This window comes from Dipteris shenzhenensis, chromosome 3 (assembly GCF_047967505.1).
Source record: "Dipteris shenzhenensis isolate YYH24624 ecotype China chromosome 3, Dip_SZ_1.0, whole genome shotgun sequence".
NCBI lineage: Eukaryota > Viridiplantae > Streptophyta > Polypodiopsida > Gleicheniales > Dipteridaceae > Dipteris > Dipteris shenzhenensis.
In genome coordinates, this window is record NC_141598.1 from 10,521,275 (window position 1) to 10,547,764 (window position 26,490).

The 26,490-nt window shown below is 44.4% G+C and overlaps 1 protein-coding gene across 1 annotated transcript in view; it reads left to right on the top strand.

Annotated features, from left to right (window-relative positions):
- The window catches only part of LOC147903345 (uncharacterized), a 141,722-nt gene that overhangs the window by 23,633 nt on the left and 91,599 nt on the right, over positions 1-26,490 (top strand). The window contains 1 exon segment of the mRNA XM_087372504.1: positions 15,734-15,941. Within this exon segment, the coding sequence (XP_087228630.1) occupies positions 15,734-15,941 (208 nt within the window).

Here is a 26,490-nt window from a genome sequence, read left to right on the forward strand (position 1 = left end):
AGGAGAGAGCAAGGATGCACCTCGAAATGCGTGAGTGAGAGCATTTTTCCAAGTCCCAAAAATCATGTACCTTTTTTCTTGAAAGGAGAGGAAGAGGGTAGGTGTGCATGAGGGGCTGCTGGTGTGTGTGTATGTAGTTGTTGAAAAATTGTGTGTGTGTGTGTGTGTGTCTCCATGCGGATAGGCGAAAGGAGGATATTTGCAGGATCAAGAAAGATGATGGCACCTGGACCACTTCCAAATCAGACTTGGAATTGCAATGTTCTAGTCATTTCCAGCATCTCCTTTCTTCTCAGCCTGATCATTTGACGCAAGTAAATGCAGCCAGGTCTCAATTCCTTATGCATGTTCAGCCCATATTATCTCGGGAACAGGCCCATGCATTGGAGTAGCCTTTTATGCTTAGTGAACTGGAAGATGCTTTGAGTCATCTACGCAAAAGCAGCTCCCCTGGTTGGGATGGACTGACTGTTGAATTCTTCCGTGCATTTTGGGGTGATCTCAAGAACACTCTCCTTCTAATGATCAATCATGCTTGGGCAGAACAATCTCTTCCTCCATCCTGGAAACATGGCCTAGTAAAATTGATTCCCAAAAAAAGGTTGTGTGAGACGATGGCTGATTGGCGGCCTATATCTCTCATGCCTGTCATTTACAAACTCATTGCTAAAATGATTGTCCTCAGGGTTCGCTTTCTCTTGCAAGCAGGACTTCATCCTAGGCAGTATGGGTTTGTCCCCAGAAGGCAGATCACTGACAATATCTCCAATGCCTTGCTTGCGATTGAGTATGCCAAATATTCTAAACAAGATGTTCTCATTCTGCAAGTAGACATTGCGAAAGCTTTTGATACTGTCCATTGGGATTTCATCTCTCAAACTATGCAAAAATTGGGATTTGGCCCTCGGCTCGTCCACATCATTTACTGGCTTTATTCTCACGCCACGACACAGTGCTTGCTTGGTGGTGGGTTGTCAAGAACCTGGACTATGACTCGCTCAGTGAGACAGGGTTGCCCTCTTAGTTCCTTACTGTATGCCATTGCTACCCATCCGTTACTCTTGCATATGGACTATCTGGCAGATACAGGACAGCTTCATGGCTTGCAAATTCCAGGGGCACAGTCATTTCTTGCACAGGCCTATGCTGATGATTCATACTTCATGCCAAGGAATTCTCAAAGTGATCTTTCTCGTTTGATGCATACACTGAATGATTTTGGCATAGCTGCTGGACTGCATATCAATTTTCACAAATCAAAACTTCTAGCTTTGAAAGAAGCTGATTGGCATGCACTTTTTTGGCCAGGTCACATTATCTCTTCCCTTACTATTGTCAGACATCTAGGATACCCCATTGGCTGGAATATTACTCCGCAACAACAGCTCAAATGGGTGCTCAAAAGATCAACAAGAAGCTGGAATACTGGCATTTGTCCACTTGGCCTCTACATGTTCGACTCCGGATAGTACAGTCCATCATTATGGCATATGTGCAATTTTATTTGCCTCTTCTTCCTTGGTCTTTCAAGCATTTGGCTTCCTATATGTCCCAAGCTATGGAGATATTTTGGAAAAGCAAATCTCATAAAAAAGCTTTGCGACTACTACCTATGCAGTCTATTTGTTCACCCAAGACTCATGGGGGGCTGAATATTCTCAATCTCCAGGTTCATATGTTGGCAAGAAAGAGCACTATGATTGCTGATTTTTTTCAGCAAAAACAACCATGGGCTATTATGTTAGCAGCTATGTGTGGAAACATGGCTTCCCATGCATATGGGCATTGGATTACAGATCACTGGGAAGCAGTTTTGTCTTCCTTTCAGGGGAAAATTCCTGGTTGCCCTGTTTCTACTGCTTTTATTCATGATTGGAAGAGAATTCTTTCATATGCAAAATGGACAGGTGCTTCCTCTCATCATGGTAATTCTTTTCGATTGGAAAGCATCCATTGGAGCAAGGTGTTTGCATCGCCTCTCGCTTTACAGGCACCTATCAAAGCATACAATCTCATGAAATTGGGCATAAGATTTGTTGGTGATGTTGTGGATCAACAAGGCTATATACTTTCATTTCCACAAGCTTGCAGGACATTCTCCTTGGGTCTGCATCATAGATCCATTTGGAGAACACTTTCAACTATGTTGCAGCCATTTGTTCCGGTTCCTCCACTGTTTGCACAGGACAGATTAATGGACTGGAATTTGACTTCCATACCTCCTGTTACCCATACGCTCTCAATACACAATCTGACCTCCTCGAAGGTTTACAGATTTCTTCTTCCACAGCCATGGATTGACAAGCATGCCAACACTCTTTGGAATTTGGATAGGCCTTTATCTTGGTGGCAATCCCGACTCATGAAAATCTGGAAAGCCAAATTGCCATTGAAACAGAGGCTTTTCTTTTGGAGATGTATAGTGGGAGCCTTTTCCATTGGGGTGAAATTGGCAGCACGCCGCATTGCTTCTCCTTTCTGCCCCCGTTGCTTTCATCCCCGCGAGACAGTTCCTCACCTATTATGGTTTTGCCCGCACTCTCGCACATTGATCACTCATGTCTCTCATTTACTGCGGCTTCGGTTCCCTTCTATCAGATTTGGGAAACTTTTCTGGATGTTTGGATGCCTCTCATCTCAGATGTCTCCATTACTCCTTTTCTTTCACTGGACTCGCTTTTGGGTATTATGGACCATTTGGACACAGAGACTGCATTCTAGGATGGGTCAACAGTTTCCTCAGGCATATATTTTCTTCAGAATGTCCCTCAAGCAATCCTTACATGACAGTCTTGCTGCAAGGGATTTGGATGCTACTAGCCTTGACGTGTTCTCTACTTGTTTTTGAGTTCTTCTATTGGGCTCTCTTTCGGAGTTCATTGCTAGTGTGTGGGAGACTTCCCATATTGTAAATTTATGAGGATATAAATACAATGGATTTTACCAAAAAAAAGTGTGTGTGTGTGTGTGAGAGAGAGAGAGAGAGAGAGAGAGAGAGAGAGGACATCTGCTTATGGCCATTGGACTACTGATCATTGGGAGGTTGTCATTGGGAGATTTGTAGGGAAGATACGCGGCTGTCCTTTCTCTACTGCTCTGATACTTGACTGTACTTTCTAAGGTCAAATGGGCTCCCGATAATTGCTCGGGTACAAACTCAATAAGGAAAGAAAGTATCCATTGGAGTGCCATCTTTGACATTCCACTTGCTTTACAGGAACCTGTTCGGGCATATAATCTCATGAAATTGGGAATTAGATACATCAATGATGTGGTAGATGATCAGGGCTATGTCTTATCTTTTCCTCAGGCCAGTGCTTCCTATGCATTGGGAATGCATCATAGGTCGATATGGAAGAAAATTGCTGATTTGTTACATTCTCTTCTACCTGTTCCTCCTGTGGCTGGCACAGACAGGCTTATGGATTGGCAATTGCAACCCTCTGCTACATGCTCTCATCCTGTTCCTCTGCCTGCCTCGACCTCCATCAAAGTCTACAGGCTTCTTCAGCCTGCTCCATGGATTCAGCAATACGCTAATACTCTGTGGCATATCAGGAAGCCCCTCTCTTGGTGGAGGAAGAATCTTTGGATATTATGGAAGTGTAAAATGCCTTTGAAACAAAGACTTTTTATTTGGAGATGTATGACCGGCACATTGTCAGTGGGACTCACACTTGCCAAACGTCACATTGCACCATCCACATGTTTACGACGTCAGGCTCCTTCAGAGACTGTCCCTCATTTGCTTTGGCACTGCCCGTGTTCTAGGAATCTCCTTGGGAGAATTTCAGATCATCTTTGGCTCCATTTCCCGAGCCACAGATTTGGGAAACAATTTTGGATATTTGGCAGACTTATGAGGTCTCTGTCTCAATACTCACTATTTCTCTCATGGGTGAGATATTGGGCTCTTTGGACAATTTGGAGTGAGCATAATTTGGCATACTTGGGTCGGCAGATTCACGCGTCATATGAATCTTTCCGAGCCTCATTGCGGCAATCCTTATATGATGCCTGCCATGAGGGTGATATACATGCTTCTTGCATAGAGCTTTTCTTTTTATGTTTCTGATCTTTGGGATACTCTCCATTTTGAAAACTTCTCATCTTGTGAATTTATGAGAATATAAATACACTGCACTGGATTTTACTAAAAAAAAAGTGTGTTTAGTTGCAGTGTGTGTGTGTGTGTGTGTGTGTGAGAGGTGTGTGTGTGTGTGTGAGAGAGAGGTGTGTGTGTGTGTGAAGGAGCGATGGAGACCTCCTCCTCTGCCCTGCCAGCCTCGTCTTCCTCCCCGTTTTCGTCCGTCCAGTCACCCTCGCCATCCCTGCTGTCTACCTTGCCTTCTGTACAGCTGCTGTCAGCTGTACGGCCTTCCGTATAATTTTTGTGCAGCCTGCTGTCCCCCGTACAGCTCCCGTGCTCCCTGCACCTCCCCGTACAGCCTTTCGTGCTTGTTGTACGACCATCCGTACATGCTGTATGATCGACCGTACAGCCTGTACGATCAACTGCGTAGTCTCCTTCCTCCTCTTTTGTTTTCTCTGCCTCAGCGCCTCCTTTTGCCTCTGCTCCTCCTACTCATGTTTTTCTTCGACGGAAGCATGGTGGTTTATCTGCCTCACCTTTGATCAAATCGGCAAAGCTGGATGTTTCCGATGGCCCTTCTTCTTCCCTCCAGCTGGATCTTCTTCGTCAATTGTGCTCTGCCTCTGTCACAGAAGTTCCTTCATCGAGTTTCCCGCTTGTTTGTTCCTTGGATTCTGCCCTTTTGGTTTCTGGTCTTCGAAAGGCTCAACAATTTGGAGTCTGCCTCTGTTTCATGGGTAGGGTTTTACTTCAGCTCAACTTCGTCATTGGGCTGATGTTGCAGTGGGTCTGGATTGTATTTCTTCCTTTGTCTTCCTGGACAAAGGATTTTACTATGCCCATTGCTCTTCGACTGAGGTGGTAGAGCGCCTTGTCAGTCATGCTGGTGTTCTTGGGGCTGGTTTCTTCGCTTATGTCATGCCCTGGGATCCACTTTTCGATCCTTCTGCAACACTCACTGTCCGGTTTGGATTACTCTCAAAGCGCTACCTGTGCCTCTTCTTCAGCATCTTCTAACTCTTGCAGCTTTTTTGGGAAGGCCTCTTCATGTTCCGAGACAGGAGTTCTTGCAAGCCTCCCGTGATGTTCGTCTTTGCATTTTGTGGGATATGACGCAGCTCGTGCCATCTACTCTGGATCTTGATTTGGGATTTGCCCATCCGAAATCAGGCTCCATTTTGCATCTTTTTCCACTGCATATTATCGGTGCCGACAGGTTGGTAATTTTGCACGTGCTTCCGCTTCTACATCCAGGCCCATTCCTCCTGCTCCTTCTTCAGCTGTCAAGGTTACTCTCCCTTCTCCTCCGGTTTTTGCTATGGCTTCTTTGGCGAAGCCCTCTACTGCTTCGAAGCACTATTGGAGGAAGGTTGATAAATCACAGGCAAATCTTCCTCTCGCTGAAGAAGCTTAGGATTGCACCCTTGTTGAGCACCATCAGTTTCCTTCTACTCAGGATATGGATGTACCCCTTGCCGAGGGCATTTTACAGGATGATATGCATGCTCTCTCTCAGGATGCTGCCCCTGCTCTTACTCAGATTGATCCTCAGAATGAAGCTCAAATGCTAAAACCCTGCTTTATCAGATGGAGCTTTTTTGTCGGAAGATACGGATGTTGATTTAGCTTCTCCACCTTTGCTGCCTGTGCCAGAGTTTTCTTCTGTCCGGGATGCAGAATTACCTTTTTTACTGGAATCTTTTCATCCCATGTTACAACAGGTTTTTGACCCTCCGATTCAAAAATTTCGGGTACCAGCCTATATCAAGAAGAATCACAAGGGCAAAAAACAGCTTGTTTTCATTGATGGTGTGGTTTCTTCACTGCATCAGTTTTTACAGAGCAAGAATTTGAAGCTGGAGGATGCCGTGTTTGATCCTCCTCCAGCTTGATATGTCACTTTTTACTTGGCTACCTCATGACTTTTGCTATGCGGTTTTACTTGTTAAACTTTTTCCTTGTACTTATTGGTGGGTTTTAACCTCTTTTGAGGTTTCCCACACAGAAATATAAAGATTTCACTAAAAAAAAAGTGTGTGTGTAGTTGCTTCAAATGGGAATGCTTCTTCCCCTTCACTTCATGCTATTCAACTTTCAACAAAAGGACCAAAAACTCCAATTGATGGATGGCAAAGTCCAAGAAAAGTTAATTCTGTTCGACGACCTCCACCCCCTCGCATTTGGAATGGTGCATCTTCTAGTGGAAATTCTCCAGAGGTCAACTTAGGAATTGGAATCACATGGGCTGCAGTGACAGCTAGTAGAACCCTCTTCCCTGAAGAAGAGGTTGCTGCATTGCTGTCCAATCCGCAAGTGGATGTTTCTTCTCAGGGAAGAGGCCCTGACCTTGAGGTAGAAATGTAGGGTTGACATCCTGAAGGTTGCTGCTGTACATAACTGTTTTTTCCTATAAATATTTGTAAATATGCTTGCTCATATCAAATGCCTTACCTTAAATGTTCAGGGGATGTGCGACAGTAGGAAATGGAAATATGTGTGGTTGTATATCAATCGATTTCAGCCTGATATATTGGCATTACAAGAACACAATCACCATGTCTACGCAGGAAAGACAGGACATTACTGCGGCTATGATATCTTTTATGTTGGGGAGCACTCTTTCTCAGGTGTAGTCATTCTGATTAAGCATGAGCTTCAGCCAGTTATTGCTTTAAATGACAATTAAGGTAGATGGATTATTCTTCAATGCATCATTCAAGGCGAGGTGTTTGAATTTGCTTTCGTATATGCACCTCAATCTTCTCGGGATAGAAGTGCAATTTGGGATGCCATGCATCGATATCCATGGAGATATCATGCCTTTATATGTAGGGATTTCAATAATGCTCCGCAACAGGGTGACAATACATTAGGAAATACATATGATCATATGTTAACCTCTGAAAGGCATGCATGGTCTCAATTACTGATTCATCTTGATTTGGTTGATCTTTGGAAGGAATTGCAGCCTTTGTCACTTGGATACACTTTTCATCATAATGCCCTTTCTTCTTACCAGGCACGTCTGGATCGCTGGTATAGCGTAGCCCCGCAACAAAATGATGATTTTACATGCAAAATGTGGGTTGACTATGCCTTTGTGCATTCAGATCATGCACCATTATGGTTGAAGCTATCTTTTCATGATATCCCAGATGATAGACTACCTCAAAGGCGACATCTGATTGTGAACAATAGCTATTTGTAGCATGTTACTTTCAAGGCAATGGTTACTAATGCCTATCAATCTCTGTCTTCTCAGAGCCACTTTGATATTGATAATGCATGGGATTCTTTTGTTTCCAAAATGCAAGTTGTAATTAGAGGTTATGGCAAGTCTTACATGAAGACTATGAGGGAAACTGTTGCTCAGGCTAAATTGACTTGCCAAGACCTCACTAAACTCAGTCACTTTCATCCTTTGTTCTTGCATGAGCAAACAACACTATGCCAAGCTAAACATTGTCTCCAAATCAATGATCACAGGAAACTTGCCAAATGGGAGACCAGAGCAAGACAAAGAGCTTTCACAGATAAAGGTTGTTCTTCCAAACAATTTTTTAAAAGCTTGCATCAGAAGAGATTAAAAACAAACATTTGCAGGGTGCTTATGCCTGATGGTTCATGGACTACATCATGGTCATAGCTTGCTTCTGTTTGTGTACATCATTTCTCTCAGCAGTTTGGTTATGCAGATCCTCCTTCACAGTAGGTTTTGTCTGCAAGAAATTTGCTTTTACAGCAGGGCACTCAGTGGACGTTTTGATGCTTAATGGACACATGCTTTGAGCTCTTGACATCAAGAGGCATGGCCGGCCACCTACTTCCAAGACGCTGTCTTGAGCTTTGGTTGGGACGAATGGGGGTTTGCATATCTATTGGACATGCGCTCGCTTTGGAGGTCTATAAGAGAAGCTTATTGGAGGCTGGGCAGTTTGGACGGGTATCTGGTTAACGATGTCTAGCCTGGGATCCTCAATGCTTATGTATCAACATGCCGCTTGCAGGGCACCCTTGTGGTACCAGCTTACTGATTGTTCGCCAGATGTGAACTCTCAAGTCCTACCAAGAGCCATGTAGGAGTAGCTCATGTTTTACATCAGAGGGTGTGATGCTTGGCGGGAGGCTGACTTTGCTGGAGCCTATGGTAGTCCTTCGGTTGATTGGACAGATTTTATATTGAGATTGGGCCTTACATAGGGGAAAGTCCACAGGGATTTTGGTAGATACGGCGATGTTAGATCATTCCCCCAATTGTCTTGCATTTGGAGCAGCCATGCCAAGGACTCTTGTAGAGGAGAGTGAGGATCCCAGATGCCTTCTATCTGGAGGAGGAGGTGTATCAAGCCATATCACAGGTTTGGATAGTGGAGGATACTGACCCACATGATAGTTTGGCCACGTGGACAATGGATGCCATTGAATGGAGCAGTGTAGATTTGCAGGTCCGATATCTAAGGCATAAACATGCTCTTCATGAGAGGGAGAGCGTTCCTTAGGACAGATTTGGCCTCCACCATCAAGAGGTTCAGGAAGAAGGAGCTCAATCATTAGTGACTCTCAGATAGATATGAGTGTGTCCGATTGGCCTTGCAGGAGATGGAGGCCAGATGGGCTGAGTACCTGTATCATTCTTATCGTGCCCATTGGGTCTAGCAGGGAGATAAGATGACACGATAGTTCTTCTAGACCAGAGGCTTGCGCTCACAGCAGGGACAGAGCTCCAAAGATTGTGACATGAGATGGGACAACTCCATTCCTATCCCTAGGAGCTCTTAGAGATGACCACCTCCTTCTATCACCATCTCTTCCAGGTAGAGGAGGAGACTGTCATAGGTATCTGCCAGCCCATGGGCATGACTATCTACATGGCATTCACGCAGCCCACAACAGGGAGTGCCCACAACAGGCTCTAGGGGCAGGGAAGAACCAGCAGCAAAGGACATTGCAAAAGACCAGGCAGAAGGGGGTTATTTTAAGCGTCCCGAGCCAATCTGTGGGCTTATAGACTGAGCCAGTCTGTGGTTTTACAGATTCAGTCTGTGGAAGGAGCTTTCCCTAAAACCTATGTAAGGAGCCCTTCCCTGCTTATTTCCTCAAAATGTTGAGGCAGTCTCAGCAGCCCTCAGCCTCAGCCTCAGCCCTCAAGCTTTCAGCAGATCTAGGAGGCCCAGGTCCAGCAGGGCTTTGAGCATCAGTTAGGATAGGAAGAAGAGGAGCAGTGTGCCTCTCTCCATCTCCATTCTACAAAAAGTGACTGCCTCTTCATCTACTGTTGTATTCTCAGCATTTTAGCAACAGTTGTATCTCACCCCATTGACAAACAGTAATGAACAGTAGATACTCTTTACGGAGGGGGGAACCGTTGCAACCCAAGCCTGCACAGATGCAAGCACATTAGTTTGTGTGCCTTTCATTTCAGTACATGCTTTCACACTGCCCTTGTATGTCCTTGTCACTCTTTCAGACTGTGCCAAGGTCATGTATCCTGCCCTTGTCCAAGAAAGTGTGCCAATAAGAGGTGACCGGGGTTCGTGTCGTGTTTGCAGATACTCGGGATATCCCTACCTCACGTGGATCAATACCTGGGAATAAAAATAGAATCATCTCAATAATCAAGGAGTAGACCTGATGCGTACCTGTCCTCGAGTATACCTGATGCGTACCTGTCCTCGCATTGAAGTCCTCAACAAGGAGGACTTCTCCTTGGGTCGAGAAATCTATGATGTATTGATGTAGGGCTGCGTATGGTGAAGTCTTAGCCTCCTCACAAAGATCTCCAGCAAAGTGAGTCTTGTGGGGGAAATTGCATATTATGATGAAGAGGTCTAGGTGAGACGTGCATCAGATTTGAATCCAAAGAAACCTAGAATGTGTATCATGCCTCTCGATAGAGATCATTTGAGTGAGATGGTCTGCATAGTACCGCCAATCCTCCCAATCCATGTACTCCACTTGCTTGCTAAGGGGGGGAGAGAGAGAGAGAGAGAGAGAGAGAAAGAATGTAAGTCATATCAATGTCTCCAGGAGGCCTTGTGGGCCTATGAGACAAAAATACAATCAGCAAAAGAGCTTGTACAAGCCACTGTGGGCTGAAGCGAAGGGCTTGCTACGGCCCTTGCTCGGTGCTAAGCGAAGCTAATAACCTCAAAACAATCTCAAAATCTAAATAGACTCAAGTAGGTAGTGCTAATGCTCCAAACACATATCCGAGGGACATGGTAGCTCTTTGATGAGACATGACGATGTCGCATATCTGCAACTGTCGTGCTATCTCGTGATGTGGCAGGGGGCGTGGTCTCCTCGATCTCTGTATCTGATGGACCATATCGAGGGTGACACCTCGGGTCGGGTAGTCTCGTCTGAGTGGAGTGACCTCTATCGTGCACACTCTAGTCATCCTTTGTGTCGCAAGCTCTGTTGCTCTGCACGTCTCTTCTTGCTGATCCATGCTGCCCTCATGTTGGCTATCTCCTATGTTGTTTCAATGTGTCGTGAAGTTGACTCGAATGCATAGAAGTCGGTGACGTGTCTCTGTGCTCGATCAGTCCCCTGTGGTGCCATTGCCTCCTGCTGTCTAATTTGTCTATCATCTCCATCAAAAAGAGTCCAATGCAGCTGGTCATGGAAATGGATCAGCCGGGAGAGTGGTCTGAAACCATTCCCTTCTTGAAAGAAGCAATGGTATCGTCCTCGGATCTCCATATAGGTAGGGCAAATGCACGGGAAGTGTTCCTCTATCTCCACCGCTGCTAATGTGCATAGTCTGCAAATCCACTACTCTCGAGGTGTGCCTGCAGCCGTCCTTGCCTCAATCCTCAGCAGTCAGCTGATGAGACGAGACCCGCATCTGTCACACACACAGAGAGAGAGAGAGAGAGAGAGAGAGAGAGAGAGAGAGAGAGAGAGATGATATGGTTGTATTAAAGTCCTCTTGAGACCCTTCAGGATCTATGGGACTGGTGATCACTATTAACAAATAGTGATCTTTTACATCCGGTGAAAGAAAATACTTTAGACTTGCTATGCAGTTAGTACTTGTTCAGCTTGTGTGCTAGTCCAAGTGCCTTGTTCAAGTGTTCCAAAACTTCTTTTAGATAACTTCCTAGCGTTGTAGCTGGCTGCTTCATAGTTTTTTCAGGTTTCCTTTGTTGGCATGATATCTTTCTTTGATGTGTGCATATCCATCAGAAGCATGCCTTTCTTCCCAACGTTGGGTTCTTTGTTTATCAGTCATAGACAGTCTTCTGCCTTCAGGGATTAGATGATGCTCATTTTCCACCTCCCTTGTGGGGCAGATTTCGCATATTCTTTCACCCTAGGTTTTGCGCACCTTCCCTTCTCCAACTCTATATCATTTGAGCTGGTTCTCATTAGATGCCTTTAAAACATTGGGATGTGTTCTCCACGGTTATTTTTCATCCCATAGCTTTCCATTGGAATAATATCTTGTTTGTAGAACTGCATTTTTGACCTTGGGGCTTGCCATAATTTTTGTAGCATCTTGTGTGCCACTAACTCCTTGATTTTATTTTATTTTGGCAAAAAAGTATTTCCATATTAAGTATGAAAGAAAACTGCAGGAGCAAGCTCAATGCGGGAGTACATCATGCCATGCATGAGAAAAACCAAAACTCAAAAAGAGCTAGGAAGTAACTACTAACTAGGGTTGAGGCTGAAAATGCCACCTCAACCCCAAAGCAGAATCAGAGAAGAAAGCCGATCCCCTCCATACGCTGAAAAATATGTCCCTCCTAGCAGAGACTGCTCTCGATGACCCTTGTATGCTCTCCTAGATGGCCATCCCTGATCTTACATGCATCATCTGGTATATCAGCAGCTGTTAAACCCCATAATTCCATCCATTTCATTCCATTTCGGTGCCATGTAGTGGTTTGTGAGCTTCCAATGTCTTGTGAGGTATCCTGCTGGCATCCATCTTTTGATCTTTGTTGCGGTAAGCCATGAATTGGCATAATGTCTTTTCTTTAAGAGGTGTCATACATGTCTTAGCCAATAGGACGAGGTAGGGTGTGTGAGCCTTAAGACCCAATTCCCCCATGAAAAGGAAAGAAAGAAAGTCATATTAATGTCCGCAGGAGACCTCCCGGGTCTATGGGACAAAGTACAAAATGTAAAAAAGACTTATAACATCTGGATATGCCAGAGGGTTGAGGAGTGCACATGGCATCCCAGCTCGATTATTATATCACACCGATACATACTTGGACTATAAAACTAATAGAAGTGGCCTTCATAACATCAGTTTAAGATTGAGAGTCTTCAGGTTTAGACTTGAAATCCCTAATTAACGTTGTTCATCTCGATATACAGCCCATTTTTCAGCTTTACGTGCATCCTTCATTTTGGTGAGCTCGACACCCCTCTGTTTGAGCTGGGTTAAGGTGAGTTCCTTAGAGATCCAAATCCTTATGCCCTTCAACTTGTTTGTTTGTCGAAGAATCTTAATTCTCCCCACTCTCTCCTTGAAAAACACTTGTACTTGCATTCCTATTTGGGAGACACAGCTAATATCATTATGATCCCACTCTACTTGTGGTATTTCCTTCTTGAGACATGCAATCCTCTCGTCTGCTGTGTAATCCTGTTCTTCATTAAAAAGGCCAAGGCAATCCTTGGGCAGCCCTCCAATGCGTAGTATCTTCTTATTATGTGCTATAGCCTGCTGCTCTTTTACTTCTGTGTATAGACCTGCTTTGTTAAGTTTGATGTCCACAACAATGGCCATCTCTTCCTTGGCTGAACTCACTTGAGTGTTGATCATTTACTTGACCTTGGAGACAAGAGTTGGTGCTGGTGGAAATGTGCTGAACTTCTCCATAGCTTCTGCAATAATTTCCTGCTTGCCTTTGTTCTCCATCTCGTTCACCTTTCTGGTAAGAGCTGGATCTAACAGCCTGAGCTCTTTGATTTCATGCAACTAACAGCCTGAGAGAAAGAGAGGGAGAGAGAGAGATTAACGTTTGCACAAAGTGCAGAACACACCAAAAGGGAGAAGAACTCATCCAAGCCACAAAGGGCTGGAGCAAAGGGCGCGCTAAGGCCCTTGCTGAGTACTATGCTGAAATGAAAATAAAAACTCAGTAGCTCAAGCAAAATCAAGTTCAAAATATATCATGTGCCATCTGAAGTAGTGGAGCTGGAACTTGTTAGAACATGAAGTCAAAGTGAGTGTTTCTAGTGTGTTTTATTGAGTTCTAGAGTAGTACTAGACTACTTTATATCCTAGTGTGCCACATGTCACCATGGGACTTATCCCATATACCTATGACACCTAGAGTGTGTGTGCCTATTCTATAAAGGCATTGTACTTGTCTAGTCTTAATATATCAGTCAACATCAAGCTATCTATTCATGTGAGTACTTTGGTTATCATTGCTTTGCACTTGTCTCTTCATTTTCAGCTTTTCCATTTCATTTCCATAGGCTTCATTCTAGTAGTCCCTCACATTTCCTTCATGGGGGGATGTTAGAACATGAAGTCAAAGTTAGTGTTTCTAGTGTGTTTTATTGAGTTCTAGAGTAGTATTAGACTACTTTATATCCTAGTGTGCCACATGTCACTATGGGACTTGTCCCATATACATATGACACCTAGAGTGTGTGCCTATTCTATAAAGGCATTGTACTTGTCTAGTCTTAATATATCAGTCAACATCAAGCTATCTATTTAGGTTAGTACTTTGGTTATCATTGCTTTACACTTGTCTCTTCATTTCCAGCTTTTCCATTTCCTTTCCGTTCCGTTCCTGTGCCTTCAGAATTTAGAATCCGAAACCCGGCACCGTGGTGGCCCGTCTATGAGCGGTGAAGATGTCTTGGATCTGCGTCTGCCGGGATGTCTCATGCTGTGGTAGGGGAGGGGAATGTGGTCTCCTTGATCTCTGAACCCGTTGAGCTATGTTCAGAGTGACCCCTCATCTTGGGCAGTCTCCTTTGAGGAAAGATGTACTAGGCCTGATCTCAATCGAGGGTGCTCTTGTTGCTCTCCGTGTTGCAGGTGGTCTCTGTACCCCTCTTAGAAATCCAAACTGTCCGCATATCGGCAAGCTCCTCCTCCTCCATCCCACCGTGTCTTGGAGTTGACTCAAAAACATAGAAATCTATGACTCGTCGCTATGTCTGGTCAAACTCTGCATCTTGTAGTCTGATCAACTCCTGTTGCTCTCTCATGGTCACTCTGAAATAGAGAGATTGCTGTCATGGGAAGCTCCAAGGATGCCAAAGACTTTATCAAGTTGTTGGAAGAATAACAGATACAAACTAGGCAACCTTGGAACGTGCAGCTTGACATGATATGCAAGTACACTTTTAACATGCACTGAAAAATCCTGCCATAGTGTGGCCAATGCTGAAGGCTAGGATGGCTTGAAGCCACTTCTAATCTGTTCTTGCAAGGGACATAGGCTTAGGATCCATCCGCCAGTTTACTCTTGAGAATGTATGGGAGATGCTTGCTGTATGGACTGTAAATTCTCACTTTGATAGGCAGGATTGAAGCTGCTTCCATGGAGCCTCTTCGTCCTGAACCCAGGGACAAGGCAGAAGCACAACCAGGTGCAAAAGGACTGCAGGCAGGAAGAGAGAGGAGAAAGTCCACAACAGAGAATGAGGAAAGACGGCAGTGGGGGAGGGGGCAAGCAGGAGGAGGGAGCTTGAGGATGAATAAAGGGCATGTGCAATAGCCAGCGAGCACTTTAATGGGAGGAAGGGGGTTTGGGTAAGGGAATATGAACATCAGCAGGCTTGGGAAGGGAGCTGTGCAGGTGAGATGCTAGCAAGTGTGGAGATAAAGAAGCTTGGGGAACAAGGACCTGATTGTGGCCATTCTCACTAGGCTTTGACTAACTTTTATGTACTTGCATGACAATTGGAAGAGACTTCATTGTTGAGCGAAGGTAGCATGGCCCACTAGGGTTGGCTACGACTGATCTGGCTGTAGCTGACATGATACGTACCTTCTAAGGAGAGAGAGAGGCATGTGCGGTTCGTGAGCAAATTACTACTAAACAATGTTGACGTTGCAGACTCATACCTTGCTTGGCATTGTGCAAACCTTGCATGGTATCTGGGGCGACGCATGCAAGGTCTTGGTTTTTGTGGACATTGGATCATATATGCTTTTTGGGCCTTGGTCTTGGAGAATTTATTTGGAACTATTAATAACACTCTGCATTGTGAGGACCAGCTCGCATATCTTCTCTTTTTGGTTGGATTTAGCCATGGTTCTGTGGATCCTTGTACCTTTGTTTTGGGTGGATATATCCTTTTGTTGCAAAAGAAAAGGCCTTATAAGGGCTCTATATAATCAGCTTGCAGTCCAACATTCAAGGTCATACAGCAAAATAATGTAGGAATATTTGTAGATCAACAGAAATTTCACCTGTACTTTGCTCCTCACATGTAAATAATTGAGGTGCAAACGTTATGGAAAAATAAATAAAATATCATGATGTAGTCCTTTCTGGTACAGAAAGATGCTTTGGATCTCATCCCTGCTACATCTTTGAGAGATTTATCTATAAAAAATATCATGTGCTCTTTTTATTGAGCAAATAAGTTGTATATGAACCATGTCCTGTACTACAGAGGGTATTCCATTGAGAAGTTTTTTTGCAGGGTGCGAGATGACATACGAAAGTCATTACAGCTGAGAAATGCTTTTGAGGTGGTGTCAACTTTTGATCGTCCAAACATCTTTTATGGTGTGAAAAACATCAATCGAACCCATGCTTTTAGGGAGGAGCTTGCTCATGATGTCATGAAAGACTGTAAATCAGGAGGCTCTACCATCATTTACTGCACTACTATTAAAGACGTAGAAGAGGTAATCTCTTGACTCGTGGTTTTTCTGGTTCATATTTACAAAAATTTTTCTGATCATAAAAAATGAAGTGTCACCTGGATGGTAGTATGGAGGATGCACAAGCACAAATGCATTTTGAGTCTCTCTTTAATTGTGTTGGAAATCAGAGTCCTAGTGTGAGTGTCCTAGAGTCCTAGGGTGAGATTGTCTTAAAGTTGTGCGGGTATGAAGAGTCCTTGGGCTACTTGTGCAAGTTGACCAAGTCCAGTGCAGATTAGATTCTATTCTGTGTGAATCACATGTAAGATAAGGAAATATTCCTCCAGTGACCTCACCTATGATGTAAAGTGTGAGGCTGCCCAGCCTATAAATGAGGCTCATTGTAGTTGTTTTACATCTAAATCTATCACACCTACTTGTGCCTCATTCTCCGTGTCCCACCATGTGATTGCTGGCTCTCTCTTCCACACCATGTAGGAATCAGAGCATGGTGCTTTCGAACCTCAAGCCCCCGAAGGAGTTTCTCATTTGTGCCTGTTGCCTTCAGTGTGCATTACCGCCCTTCTTTCAAGATCAGAGTAGGTTCGGATCCTCCATGCAACTCCTTCAACATGGTTCATCACTGCTGCGATAGTTCCCTGAAGCTGTAGAAAAGTTTTTCTCAGCAAGCTTCAAACGTTATCAGCAGCTCTACTGCAACTGTCTATTAGTTGCCAGAAGTCTGTTTGTGGATTTGTCGTTGCACATCTCAAAACAAATCTCAAAACAATGCGGCTTTTGAAGGCTTGGTTTGCCAGGTGCCTCTTTTCAGCTATTTTGTTGCCCGTGTTTCCCAGGAGATGCTCTGTTGCCCCTTTTTTCCAGTCTTTTGCCAGCAAGGACTTTATACATTCTTCGTCATTTACCAGTACGATTGTTTATGAGGATGCTGTCTAGTCGAACGGTTTCTAGAGGGGTGATGGTCTGAAGGACTTTTGGTGCCAAATATTCACAGTTCATTGCCTATTGTTTACTCCAATGACTGAAGGCTGTATTTGCTGTTGCTGAAGGCTCTGTTAGTCACTGCTTCTATATGCTGCTGTTCAACTATTACAGTGGCCGATTATCGGTCGACTGAGGAGTATTTGTTTGTGAGCTAGAAGGCTGCTGCTTTGCTGGGGATCTGGTTGAAGGAGGAGTTCTATTATTTGCTAGGAGAACTGGTTATTTTTTGCAGCTGTTAATCGATGCAATCCTTTGTGTCTCCTCTATTCCACCGTGACAAAGACGATGGGTTATTTTTCTTGCTTGTTGTTTCAAATATTTTTTGTTAAGGTTTCTAAGAACCCCTCGTTGGCTGACATGTGGCATTTCTGGGATAAGGCTTTATCACAACGTGTTTGCTGCTCCAGTTTGACATGTAGTTCTTCACTTTCACTTTGTTATGACAAACTGAGATCTCTCTATTGTAATCAGTTTATTATTCTTCTTTTGTAACTCAATATGGGTGCACTTGCTCCATTGATTGAGAAATTTTCGAGAACCAACTTTTCGACTTGGCAAACAAAAATCAGGTTGCTTCTTATGCGAGTAGGAACCTGGAATGTGGCAAATGGCAAGGAAAAGAAGCCGAAGTTGGATGACAAAAAGATCCTTTATTAGAAGAACCAGAATAATAAGGTTTTGGCAATCATTGGCCTAGGGCTTGCCGACAACCTAATCCACCATGTGGATCTCGACAAGACAATAAGTGAAGTTTGGACTAAGCTGGAAAATTTATTTGGAAATAGGATCAATTCAAACGATTTCCTAAAGAGAAACTTTTTGATTTGAAGATGAAGGAAGGAGAAATCACTGACTGAACACCTGAGGAATCTAGGAATATTCTTCAACAACTGGCTGCCCAAAAAGCCACAATTGGAGAAGATGACGAGGTGGCAGTTTTGCTCTCTAGTATTGAAGGTATCTCCAAATACCATGAGGTATTGGTAGTACTCAGGGTTGGCTTCAATATGGGATACGGTGATATGGTGGCTATCGAGGACCACCGTGTTACAAAGAAGTCAGAGTTTCACTGGAAAAACATTCTTCTCAAAGAATAAATCAAGGAAGAATGGAAAGACACAAAGTGTACTTATTGCAAGAAGCTCAAACATATAGAGGATTGATGCTTCAAAAAAATGGCAAAAGAACAGTCAAAGGAGCATGCTAACTTGGTCACACAAGAGACTAATGTGAAGACGAAGAAGAAGCTGGACCCTCTACTATACCTGAGGAGAAAGCTCTCACTGCAGCCATCTCGGGTTTATCTCTTTCAGAAGAAAGAAAGAAAGAAAGAAAGAAAGTGTATTATTGTCCACTAAAGGCCAAAATGGGCCCATGGGACATCAAGAACTCTGCATACAAGATAGCACAAAATCAACGTGCCACAAAGAAGAGGCATCGTCGAATATCATCTAAGTGCTACGCAATACAATGCAAGTGAAAGTACATAATGTCAAATCTGAGCCTAAATACAAAGTAAACTAGATGCAAGGAAACCGCCCCTGGGTGCAAAATGGGGGGATGAGTACAATATGCCAATGCAAAGATACAAGTCCAGGTGTCACGGAGTCTGAGAACCAAAATAATACTGGAAATCCTGTCCATCGACTCTGCCTTCTGCTATGAGAGTACAAATCTGAGCAAAGGTGAGGTGAGCGGCTGGTGGGGCGAGATCTCCATGAGTAAGTCTCCTCCGAAAAGCTGCCATCATCCTGGATCGTCTGGAGATGAAGCGACGAGTACGTCCCCTATGTAACAAGATCCTGCGGCGTCTACAAACCATCTCATATGTACATCCACAGGGTGGAGGCATGTGTCTTGTGTGAGCTCTGACCTCCTCGTGCTCCTCCTGGTCTCTGTCCTCTGGTATAGCGTGTGCCTGAGCTCTATCAGGCTGGGCTCTATCACGCTTCGGTCTGTGCTGATGGTCTCTGAGGTAGTCTCGTCGAAGCATAGTGGCCTCCCTGACATAAAGAGCTAGGCAATGCTGATCCTCGTAGTCCATCACTCGTGAGAGAGGTCCAAAGCCATCCGTGAAGAGACAGTGGAATCTACCTCTGAGCTCATAATATAGCGGGCATCTGCAAATGAAGTGCTCCTCTGACTCCACCTCTCCCATGGTGCAACAAGGGCAGATCCTGGTCTCTCGGCCTGGTCGCCGTCCATCCTCCATGCGTCGCATCCTACCAGCCTCTATCTCGAGCTGATGCGAAGAGACTCTAAGCTGGCCAAGGGCAATCCTCAGTGAGTGGGAGAGAGAAAGCATAGGCTTTCTAGAGTTGCAGAGGTGCTGGGCAGGCATCTGCACGCTCGTGGGAGGTGGCAACCTACGGGTGCTCTGACTGCAGTTCCTGTTTGGACTTCAGTGACCGTTTTTTTGAGTTTGTAGCTGCCCTTGAGATTGTTGGCAGCCCTTGAACCCTCTTACGGGTTACTCTGTGTGGTGGGGTCGATTCAATGTGCTGACTCTTGAAACCAGTGGTTGGGTTACCTTTGTGGGGAGTCAATCTAATGTGTCTTCTGGTGTCTGGACCATGGGGGGGTGTTGGAAGTATATGTGTCATCCAAAACCCCCACGTGGTGCCTTGGTTGATGGAATAAAAAAGGGAGCTAAAAGACCCTTGGTACACAAGTAGGGTACGTGGCATTGGTGAATATATATATCCCATATACAAATGTGTATTCAAGTGGGTCTTGTATAAATGAAAGGTGAAGACCCTCCTCAGTCATCCCAGCCGGCTCTTTTGGATGACCGAGGAGGCAGCGTGGCTAGGAGGCGGGGTGTGGGACCCCCATACTCCGCGCTTCTTTGGCTGCCATGTGGCAGCATCTAGCAGTGGTGGGCAGATTTTCTAACAAGTTTTGTTTGGATGGTTGTCCTATATCAAGCCTGGCCAACTCCAGGATGTTTGCGTCTCTCTCCGTAGACGTATGAGCTGGCCATGCATCTATGCTTAGGCTTGAGCATTTGGTCATATGTTTGAACTTTCAGCCATGAGGGTCCTTAGTTTAACCTCTGAACCATGCTCAGACTTTAGCCTCTGAGATTTTATGGGATGAACAGTCTGGATGTTGCCATCATTGTCACTCACCCTAGCTTCGAAGGGGGTTTTGTTGGAAACCGGAGTTCTAGTGTGAGTTTCCTAGAGTTCTAGAGTGAGATTCTCCTAAAGTTGTGTGGTTGTGAAGAGTCCTTGGGCCACTTGTGCAAGTGGACCAAGTCTTGTCTAGATTAAATTCTAGTGTGTGACATCACATGTGAGGTCAGGAGATATTCCTCTAGTTACCTCACTTGTGATGTAGAGTGTGAGGCTGCCCAGCCTATAAAGGAGGCTCATTGTACTGGTTTTACATTTGAGTCTATCACATCTACTTGTGCCTCATTCTCTGTGTTGCATCATGTGATTGCTGGCACTCTCTCCCACTCCATGTATTCCTACAAAACGTGTGTTGATGTCACATTTATTAGAACATATGCCCATGAAATGGTCTACACCCATCAATGGGCACTGATAGGATGCTGTGCATGGTATAGTGGTGGTCCTATGCATGCTATAGTGCTGGTGTTGACGTGAAGGAACGGTATTTTTTCCACTCAGCTTTTTGCTCAGATAGATAGCATTTCAAGAGATCTAGCTCTGACTAGGGGTGAAAAGAAGAAGAAAAATCCAACTTTGTCCCCACGTTGTCAAATAATGCTCTCGAAAACAAGGTGGTCATCCAGGCGTCTTGATCAATTACTATTGATTTGGGAGGCCCATGGTGCTTGAAGATCTTTGCCATCAATAGCTTTGCCGTGTGGTCCACTTTGAGGGCCTTCTTGATAGGAATGAAGTGAGCTTGCTTGCTGAACATGTCAATAATAGTCCAAATCCCATCATTTCTGTTCTTCGATCTAGTAGATATAAGATGAAATCCGGGCATGCAACGAAGCTGCGTGAGTGAGAGAGATGAAGGGAAGATAGAAATCTGAGATATGGAGCTTGAGAGATCTATATGGAAGCTGAGAGAGATGGAGCTAACAAGAGCTGTGAAAAGAGTTGAAAATTGTAAAAGAAAGCTGCTGAAACAGCAACCCCAAACCTCTACTGTGAGCTGGGCTATGGTGCTGCGTGGACACCTTCCGGGATCACCCTTAGGGACTGCTGAACTTATGGCTGTCTTGCAGGTGGATTTTGGAAGGGATGAGGCTGCACCAGGATGGAAACTGAGGGGAGCTGGATGAGAAGTGAGGGCAGCAAGCCCCCCTTTAAATAGGGGGCTGTGGGGCTTGTAGGGCTGAGCCAACCAGCCAGAAATTGGCCGACCAGGCAGTCGGCTGGTTGGGCTCACATCCCCACCCCTTTGATGCCTAGGGAGGGGTGTAGGGCAGTCCTTCCCCAGCCCATTTTCCCTTGCTGGGGAACTCCTTGGTCCAGCTCTTTGGGGGCCCTTTTGGGCTCCTAACCTAGGATGAGACCTAGACCTAGCTAAAATTCTAAGACGGAAACACTAACGTACTGTTCTCCATTGGGTACTACTAAACGATGACTTGATTTCTGACATGACCTAAGGTTGAGACACTAAACTACGTAGCTCTTGTCTGACTGTCCCTGGACAAGGGCTTACAATGGGGTCATGGCATACGACAAAATATCCTATCATAGGAACTATGTGCACTTTGTCGATGAAGCTAGTTGTCACCTTGCACCCAAGTGCAGGGGTGCATGTGACATTCCCTCCTTAACTTGGCCGCAACTGCATGGCCTCCAAATAGTTCGCCAATATTTGTGGAACTCCTAGAAGAAACCTTCGTCTAGTCTCACAGCTTCATGGGTTCCTCGATCTTGAAACTTCATGTAGAGTTCTTGGATCCGGTGTCCTAACCTATGCTTCCATTTGTGGAGGAGAATCTGCTCTGGCTCAATGACTTCTTCCTCATCGATCACCTTGGGCTGCTGCTCATCGTTGATTTCGCTGAGTGCTGGGCCATATATATGACTTCAACCACGCCACATGAAAGATATTATGCATCGTCCAACTGTCTGGTAACTGCAGCCTCCTAGAGACATCGTTGATCTTCTTAATGATGGGGAATGGCTCGAAACTAATGAAGGATAAGCTAGGGCATTGCTTGCTCACATGTTTTAGTCTTTGCTTTATAATCCTTAGATAAACCCAATACCCTCTTTATAATTGACATCTTGGCGGGACTTATTGGCTTGGCGTGTGTACATTGCTTTGTGCTTTGGCGAGGCGATCTCGGTGATCTCGGCCATGGATTGTGTAGTTTTATTGGCTTCGAGAGATGGGGATATCATCTTGGTGAGTAGTAAAGAGAATCTCTTGTCAAAAGTGGCTTCATAAGGGGTACTCCTAATACTTGAAGAATAGGTATCATTCAATGTGGCCTATACTCATGGAAGGTATTGCTCCCACTTGGACTGCGCATCATGATAATACAATTTTAGTACATCAAAAGACAATTGATTATATCTCTCGGATTGCCCGTCGGTTTGCGGATGAAAAGCACTGGACATCTGGAGCTTGGTGCCAAAGTTTTCGAACAGAGCCCTACATAGATGTGATGTCATGTGGTAATGGTCCATGGCAATCCTCCAATCCGGTACCAATACTTAATAAATAAGCGGGCTACGTCTTCTGTGCTGACCGTCTGCTTGCACTGAATGAGCATACAAAATTTTCTAAAATGATAAACAATGGTTAGACATTGAGTGTTTCACGTACCTACAGGTGCGGGTACGGGTCCCATAAAATCCATCCTGATGTCTTGGAAAGGACCTTCGAGGATCGGTAAGGGCTGAAGCAATCTTGCTGCCTTCTGGTGGGACACTTCTACCTTTTAGCAGATTTGGCATCTCTACACATAACTATATACATCTTCCGCATTTTGGGCCAATACAAATATCTCTCTAGTTTCCCCAATGTACTACTAATGCCTCTATGGCCGCTTGTGAGGGCATCATGACACCAGACTCTGCGGAGTCTACGTACTATGTTTTCATAGAGTCAAGGTCTTTCCCTTGAATCTCGAGTACTGTGGCCTTTTCTATTGTCTGAATGGAGGCTTAGAGCGTTGGCGATGGGGTTATTCTTTCCAGGACATATTCAATCATTGCCCCGCATTGTTGAAAGATCTGACTCCATCGGGATTGCCGATCGCTCCGCTAGGAGCTGGGCATTGTTTGCAACTACTTTAAGACTTGGTGGTCTGTCTTGACTGTGAAGGTCCGTCCATACATGAACGGGTTTCAGTGTTTTAATGCTTGGATGACGTTGATAAAACAAAAGATAATCTTCAGACTGGAAGATATTGAGGCCGGGGCAATCATGGAAGCAGAATTGCAGTGTGTTATGGCTCCAAGTGACATTAGCTTAGCACACCATCCAGAGCATGGATCCAAAATTACAAGAAACATGCCAGGCACAAACTCATTGAAATCTTTCCCAGACACAAAGTAGAATGCCCACGAACCACCAATCCCAAAAACAAAAAGCAATCTCAAGATAACGAACACCCACAAGCACCTTCTGACAGCACAAGAAACATCAAAATATAGGAAATGAACCCACAGCTCATTGGGAAAAGTCTCTCTATATCTGCATCAGGAACCAACCACGTACAGCTTCACAGATGTCTTCTTTTCTCAGACCAAATTGCACATGGAGCCAGCAAGAAAACTCTTCTAATGACCTACACAAGTCACCAATCAAGCTTTCTCGTCAACTCAGCAACCCACCAATCACGTGGTCGTAGGTAGATCCATAGACAAATCAGCCCCTGTATTAAACTGCCTCTGCCTTATCGCCATCCAGTCACTTCAGAAGAGCAACCAAGGAGAATCTCAAACCAACTCTCAAATCTAGTAATTTAGCCAGCAACTTGACAATCTCTTGACTCAACACAATTCAATCAATCATTTGGCATACTGATCATTCTCATGCCACACCAACGGATGAAATACACCAGCAGCAAGTCGTTCTTCTCTCTTACTATCATGAAAACATAGTCAATTAGAGAATGACGTAGGAGCACCTTTCAATTCAACAGCAAGAACATTTTACCTTCGATCGTGAAACCATTGTTGTGAACTAGCCCATCACTCAAGCCTTCTTCTCAGGAAATATCCCACGATCAAATCAGCAAATGATCACAACAACAAGAACGTATCGCAAAGAAGTCGTTCAGTTCCCTTAGAACGAATCACAATCAGCAACTGGCCTTTCATTACCCTCACGATGAGTCTAGCTCCCTTAGAACACCATTGTTGAAGAAGACTAGGACGTCATGCTGAACTGCGTTTCTTTGCAACCATACTTCTTCCTTCTCCCATCGCACGTCTCGATTTCTACGATGTTAGCCTCTCTCTCATTTGCATGCCAACCCCCTTCTTTAGACAACCATAGATCCATCACCCTTTTGGAAACTCTAGCAATCTTCCACCACGTAACATGGCAGCTCCCCACTTCCTTTGAGCGTTGCACGTGATCACGTAGCCAGCTTGCACATCCATGTAAAACTCCGACATTTGCTGGCCACCTCATCTCATGAATTAAACCACTCTCTTTCCCTTTCCCAAAAAACATACACCAAGGCAAAAAATGCCCCACATTCACATTCCCTTCAAGCCAGCACTTACCCACAATCTATCACATATAATGAACCCATCCTTGACACACGGGATACGCATATGAGCCCCAACAAATGGAAACCACTCAAAACAAAGGAAACCCAAGACACAAGGTAATAAAAGAACATATATCAAGTCACACACAAAAAACTCCGTCACACATTGGATACCACAAATGCTCTGGATATGGATGTACCCACACCCACACTGCTTCTCATCATTTTCCATGTGCCCTTGCAAAAAAACATTTTGAAATTTATCTTGAAATATATACAGCCATTCATCATAGTTCCAGAGGTAGTCTCTGGTATCCCATAACCCAGACCAAAACATAAAAGTGCATATCTATGTGTCTAGCCTTTATTATGTACAGTGCACAAGAGCTTACTACATTTTCGACCTATCATATTTTAGAATCCCATAGGATAGAATAGATGCATCTTGCAAGAGGTGTGAGAGCACAATGAAAGAAAGATGATAGTTCTCTATTATGATTGTGAGAGAGAGGTCTCTCTCTTATAGAAAGGGGGAGAAGGTAATACCTTCCCTACATAGTGGCAATCAGCTCCTACATCAGTGGGAATCAATCCCTACATTAGTGGGATTGCCTTTGTCTTACATCATCACTTAGGTCACACACTAGACACATCATAGCACTTGATGTGCCTTTACAACACACACAAACACACATGTGACTCCCCTAGATGCACACATGCACCATAGAGCAAGCCCTTGATCATACTTACCCCAACAAACCCCCCCTCAAGGGGTTGCCTCTTGAAGTATCAAGGATACATCTAGTCTCATAGTTTCTCAAGCCATCTCATGGTGGTCAAGGATTAATCTATGGCTAGGATCTCATGCTAGCAAGGGTTCCGAAGGGTGTGAAATTCACAGAAATGGGATAGTCAAAACACATATCACATGGCCTACATCATATGGTGACCAGAGGTGATTTACATAACATTTTTTTTTTGGAGTACTACTCCAGGCAGAGAACCTCAAAATTTGACCAAGTGATGATAAACAAAAAAGACAAAGTGCCTAAAAAGCATAGTCTTCATCATGTGGAGACTCATCAAATGAAAGTAGATTGGCAGTTTTTGACTTTGTAGTTTCTTCCTTTTTGGCATTACAATACTTTTCATGGTGATTGTTTTTGCCACAATGTTTGCAAGGATTGATCTTGAAGCAATCTTTTGAGAGGTGATTAGTCTTCCCACAATGTCTGCAAGGTGAAAGCTTGCCCTTTTGAGTTTTTATGGCATAGGCTGTGTCATTGCCTCTCTGGTAGGCTGTGTCATTGCCTCTCCGGAGTTCCATGTGCCTTTCTTCTTCTTGAAGAGCAGTAATAAGACCTTCAAGAGTAGGATTAGGAAGATTTTTCAGAGTGGTAACAACATGATCATAATCTTCAAGCATACTTTTGAGCAATATTGCCATTGCATCATCTGTAGTGATTGGAGAGTTGATAGAAGCAAGTTGAGTCATGAGACTCCCCATGTAATTGACATGGGCAGCCAAGGGAGTGCCACAAGCCATCTTCAATTCAAAGAAAGCAAATTTAAGTGACAATTTTGAGATGTGAGAGCTAGCACCAAAAATAATGTCAAGCTTCTGCCAAGCTTCAGAAGGAGATTCTAAATCAGAGATATGATGGATATAGTATCTCCTAAGCCAAGAGCAATGATGCCATAGGCTTTCTCCTCTCTAGCAGGATCTCTTGCCGGGGCGTGTCGGAGCTGAGGATTCTTCAGCATTAGAGGCTGTTGAAGAAGAAGTTGAAGCAGGTTTGACAAGCCCCCAGAGGTTTTCCCTCATCAATGCAAACTTAATCTTCATCTGCCATGTGTGAAAGCCTTTACCATTGAACTTATCCATATTCAAGATGGTAGCCATGAGAGGGTCTAACCCAA